Raw genomic sequence first — 5,827 nt, 5'->3', positions numbered from 1 at the left:
GAACTGTCTTTCAGGATTTTGTTTCCACCTGTTGGACCTTTTTGACACGCATCTAACTTACAGTTTTTCTCAATTGCTTTGGTGCATTTCTCTGATCAGAATTGAAATTCTCATAACTGTTAGTTCAACCTCCACAACATTTAGTCATTTGTGCACATCATAGTAGCAGTTTCTCATTCCTTCAAACAAATTGCAAATGCTTTTGGACATGCATCAATTGCTGTCATACAATTCTCTGCTGTTTTATAACATTATCATTTGCTTATGTCATGTCAGTCAAAATGAACTATACTTTTGGATGCTTAATAGTCATTCCCTATAAAACGAATAGTCCTCATTTCATTGCTTGAGTCATTACATCCAAAAATGTTGTCAAAATCTGTCAAGCAAATTCTATACATTTCTTTATCATTTTTTCCTGAAAAAACTATTTCTCTCAGCTTTCACTGATGAGGAGGAGTGTGTGAAGCATTAACTTCTCCACAATCACTCAGAGCTGAGTCCCATGAACCCTCAATTGGCAAGCATATATGAACCGAGCAGGACAAAGTGTGTACCATTTTGACAATATTGTGACACAGAAATAGAAGGTCAGCATCGTGGAAGAGGGGCGAGGATGCGGGGAGGAAGGGTAAGGGGACAAAACAGGGGAAGAGGAAGAAGAGGCCAAGTACATAGGCAGATTCCTGATGAAATTAGGGCAATTGTGGACCATGTTGTCAATCACGGCCTCACAATGGCTGAGGCTGGCCGAAGGGTGCAGCCAAATGTTGGGAGAACCACTGTAAATTCAATTATTCAAGCATTTTGTCAGGAGAACAGGTGTGTATATTGGACAGTAATTCAGCACTAAATCTGCACTGCACTACTGTCATTGTGTCAGCTTACAGTGGGACAAGAACTTGTCACTTTTTACATTTTACATTTAGACTTACAGCTTTACTGCAGCACAGATTTACTGTACTGTAGTGTAAAGTAGTGTTACAGTAAAGATTTGCCATATTTACAGTATGATACTGTACTGCAGCATTTTACAAGTGGGAAGCACTGTTATTGTACACTACAGTAATATGGGTTAATTCATCAGAGCAACGCATCCGGGTACTTTCCCCTCCCGTAATGTCCACGCCCCTTTTTGGGTGATAGAAGAGTAGAAGTTTGACTGGCGGTCGATGGAAATTTCTGGTCTTTGCTACTTTAATCCGATAAAATAAGAAAACCGTAGTGCTTTTTAGATATTAGGAGCCCAAATCCGATGGCCAGTTAGGCAAACTATTATATAGTGTCATTGCCGATCAATGATCGACGTCGTTATATAGAGAAAATTAATGAAATAGGGGTTGATTCATCAGAGCAGTCATACGTCATCTCCCTGTCATCAGGCATTTGTAGTTCTTCATTTGATTTGCCGTGTAAATCCCCAGACTGCCCAAATCCGATGGCCAGTCAGGCAAACAATTATATAGTGTCGTTGCCGATCAATGATCGACGTCGTTATATGGAGAACATTTATGAAATAGGCAATGAATGTGTGTCCTTTCAGTCTGCCTCCATCCATGTGGATGAACCACCTGACCCAAGAACTACAAATCCCTGATGACAGGGAGATGACGTATGACTGATCTGATGAATCAACCCCTATTTCATTAATTTTCTCTATATAACGACGTCGATCATTGATCGGCAACGACACTATATAATAGTTTGCCTAACTGGCCATCGGATTTGGGCTCCTAATATCTAAAAAGCACTACGGTTTTCTTATTAAAGTAGCGAAGACCAGAAATTCCCATTGACCACCAGTCAAACTTCTACACTTCTATCACCCAAAAAGGGGCGTGATCATTCTGATGACAGGGAGATGACGCGCAATTGCTCTGATGAATAGTAACCTGATTTAACTTCAAAACAATAATATATTCAGTTTGTTTTCTCCACCGTGTGCTCTCAGTCTTCCTCCCACCAGTCACATGCTCTACCAACTGAGCAACAGAGGACCAGAATGTAGAGGTGTATTTTAGTATTTTATTTGAGAGGACAATGGATTATAGCAACAATGGATACTTTTTGGTATCAACTTAATCATAACAAAATGTGGTATGTGCTTAGTCATTATTTTTATAATAATTCCCAAAGCAACCGACAAGTCATTTATAGGTTATTATTCTATAATCACAATTTGACTCTGGGTAAACTTAACTGAGAATTTTTATGCCATAAGATAAACTTCTAAAATTGTCCCTAATAGTAATATGCTGCTGTCAGAAACCTACAATGTGCATCAATGTCCTCTTCACTTCTTAATTAACAGTTGGGGTTTCTCGCACAGATAAACCGGAGTGAATTCGCACAGCTGGTATTCATCCAGCCCACTGCAAAAGGAAACATAACAACAATAAAATCAACTGTATCTAAAGTATATCTGACTATAGCAAGACCATTTGAGTTGCATGAGATTTCATTTGGAGTAACTGTGCTTGAATGATATTCTCACATGTGGGGTGCAGGTAGAGGCAGGGGGAGCTGGTCCCAGTACTCTGAGAGTACCAGTTGGTGTAGTAGAACCCTGAGCGGTCGACCCACATCCAGCGGCTCTGAGTAGAGGAGAAGAGATTCAGACCACATTTAAATCTGTGCCACAGCATCTAATCTACCTGTCAATCTACATTATATAAACTCCTCCAAAAAAGTTTGGAAACGTTATTTCGGTCGATTATTCCCCCCCTTTAATAATACCAATTGGTATTGTTTTTTATATTGATGGAAAGCCTGATTAGTCACCTTTACAACGAGGTACAACTTGTAAGGATCATGCGTTCATGGAAGGAGCAACACAGCTAAACGTATGGGTAGAGGCCCAACATTTTTTGCCAATAACGTTTCCAAACTTTTTGGGTTTATATAGTGGTTTATTATCACAAATAGCAGTAGGTGTACTGTACTACAGAATCACAACATTTGAGAGGTAATTTTATCCATCTGAAAAGTATGCTACTCTTTCAACTACTTGTCTCTCTTTCAAGCACATCCTCAAATATCACACTTAAGAACAATTTTTTCCTGGTCAGGTGGTTACATGGTTAGGCCCAAGCACGCCATCATATCCTTGGCACAAGTATACCATGACTGAGGCTTAGTTGCTCTGCTTATTAGGAGGTGACTCTCACCTGGAGGTAGAATCCACCGAGCCAGGTAGATGAACCGCCAGCGGTTGTTGTTATCTGTTGCAGGAAGCGGTACTCAGAGGGGTTGTGGACAGAAGCCAGGCTGGCCTGAACATTGGCGCAGTATTCCTGAAAGGTGAGAGGTGAGATTAGTTATCTTGTCAAGCAACATTTAGGCATCTGTTATTGATCACGCAAATATTTAAATAAACAGGTTTCATTATTATTGTAATAGATTACTTTTTCAAGCTTTTGAACATTTGACGTGTTTATTACCTCTGCATCGTGCCATGGCAAAGAAGATTTCACAAACATGAAACAGCGAGACTGGTATCTATACCAACCGTCAGGGCAATAAACAGAGCTCGCTGTCAAGAAAAAGAAAGCAAACAGATTACCACAGTGAAGAGAGAGAGAGAGAGAGAGAGAGAGAGAGAGAGAGAGAGAGAGAGAGAGAGAGAGAGAGAGAGAGAGAGAGAGAGAGAGAGAGAGAGAGAGAGAGAGAACTATCGTTTTTAACTGCTTACTACTATTTTTGATGAACTTGTTTTGATACTAATGTCTTCAGCACCATCATCAAAAGCATCAGTCTTCAGAACACTATTACTAGGCCTGGATAGTCAACAGCAAGACAACACAATGATGATGAAATGTAACATGGATTTGTATTCATTGCTAGTTTTTAAACGGTTATTGTCAGTGTCACACATTTGATTTGTAGTCCTGTAAAATGATGTCTGAGAAAGTACAATTGCCAAATTATCCATCTATTATCATCTATTTGTTTATGTTTTGTTTAAGTGTGGTGTTGTCTACCTTCAGGAAGAGCAGCCTCTACTTCATTTCCTTGTTCCACTGCTTCCACTGAACAAAAGAAAGGCAAGTAGCCCAGTTTTCATCAAAGATATGTTGCAAATTCAGTCTTTCAATTCTCTGACCATGAAAATATCTAGCACAACACACCGGCCACGTCATGACACAGTAACATTAACGTGATTGAAGTCACAGGAAGAACTAACCAGCAGCATCTCTCAGCTGCTCCACGGCTGCCATCTCTCCATCTTGAGCTTCTCCTGCTGAAACACAGAACAACATGGAAACAACCTCACCTACAGACCAATGACCCACACACAGATTAAGCCTTGTCTTGGACTAAATCATATTTTTTATAGTAAATCTCAATGCATTTTAGTCTAGGATTTGGCTTAATCTGTGTTTTGGGAAACTGTCCCTAAGTGTTTTAGCAGGGTAATAGGGCTTGGTTAATCAAGTCTACATCAGTATGCTGCTGTATTGTTGGTAGTTTTGAAGAGACATCATCACTATCATATGCAGAGATGCAAGAGAACTTGGTTTACATTATTGACGTTGTTATAACAAATGTCTTGAAATTTTTTTATTTTTTTTTTACAAACCTGGAACACTTTCCTCCAGTTTCACCACCTCCACAGTCTCACTCTCAACAGGAACTGAAAAGACAAACAAGACAAATAAATCAGTATTCCATACCAATCAAAGTAACCTGTGCATTACTTAAGGGGGAGGCTGGTGGAGGTAGAAGATCAGATGTCTCATTGTGATGCATGGAATGGGATGAGGAATGGAATGATACGATGAGCCCGTCCTCCGATCTTCTAGCTCCACCAGCCTCCCCTGCTGCAGTGGTTGAATTGCTGAGTTTGTGTGCTTCTGATGAAAGATGCAGGATGAAGTCTCACCTGCCGCTGCTCTCACAGAGAAGGCAACACAGAGGAGGGCAGAGAGGATCAGAAGAACCTTCATGGTGATGCAGGTAGTCTGGAAGAGTCTGTTGGGAAGAGAGGTCACACTTGGTGAATTGTATAGGACCACCTTAAACCATCACAACCGTTGTTTTTTCGGTTGATTTAAAAGAAAACAGATTACCACAGTGAAGAGAGAGAGAGAGAGAGAGAGAGAGAGAGAGAGAGAGAGAGAGAGAGAGAGAGAGAGAGAGAGAGAGAGAGAGAGAGAGAGAGAGAGAGAGATGAGCAAAGTTAAATAAGTAGGGAGCGGGAGCCTTACCTTTGGTAGGTAAATCACAGTGACTTCTTCTTTGGTAGGCAGGTGATGCTGTGAAGAGTGGAGGTTCCTCTACTGTTTATATACAGTATGGTCCTGTCCTGCATGTTATCACTTTCCCAAACGATGAGATAATAAATAGTGGACTTTGAGATTTTGCTGAGTGTTGGTATAATTAATAGTGGTAAAGCAATACGGATATAAAACATAAATGGAAATTGATATCATAGTTGTGCACAAGGTCACAAGGAGTATAACATTTGAAAAGAGAGTGGTTTGCATCTAAACTTGAACACAGTTTGGATGCAACTAAAGAAATAAAAAGAAACAAAAAAGAATGTGACCAACAATGTAGCCATTAATAAAGGTTTATTATGAGTAGTTTTCCCCTGGAAGTGAGGTCCACAGTAAACCTGGGGTCCAGAGATGTTCTTGGTCAAGAATAACTCCTGGCCCTCATGATATGAAATTGAGGTTTGAGCAAGGTTGCATTTTAGATTTAGTTGTGTACCCATGTGTACACGTATTCATGAAAATCCACTATTCCACTATTTAGCGCTAATCAAATCCTCTGGTGACAAGTGTGTATATTTTCACCCTGCCTTGTCTTCTATACAAAGCTA

The 5,827-nt window shown here is 40.1% G+C and overlaps 1 protein-coding gene across 1 annotated transcript; it reads right to left on the bottom strand.

The window, feature by feature from the left end:
- Positions 1 to 1,947: 1,947 nt before the first annotated feature.
- On the bottom strand, positions 1,948 to 5,250 carry LOC308174420 (ladderlectin-like; the record flags this gene model as incomplete). Its single annotated transcript, XM_080549499.1, has 9 exons — positions 5,208 to 5,250; positions 4,883 to 4,971; positions 4,580 to 4,633; positions 4,184 to 4,240; positions 3,981 to 4,028; positions 3,441 to 3,532; positions 3,168 to 3,293; positions 2,495 to 2,594; positions 1,948 to 1,982 (listed from the first exon to the last, which is right to left on the bottom strand). The coding sequence occupies exons 2-9, from the start codon at positions 4,944 to 4,946 to the stop codon at positions 1,948 to 1,950; spliced, it is 576 nt and encodes a 191-aa protein (XP_080405625.1). The 5' UTR covers positions 4,947 to 4,971; positions 5,208 to 5,250.
- Positions 5,251 to 5,827: the final 577 nt, after the last annotated feature.

Source organism: Nansenia antarctica (assembly GCF_963989245.1).
Source record: "Nansenia antarctica genome assembly, chromosome: 20".
NCBI classification, from domain to species: Eukaryota; Metazoa; Chordata; class Actinopteri; order Argentiniformes; family Microstomatidae; genus Nansenia; species Nansenia antarctica.
This window is presented reverse-complemented; position numbering and strand designations above follow the sequence as displayed.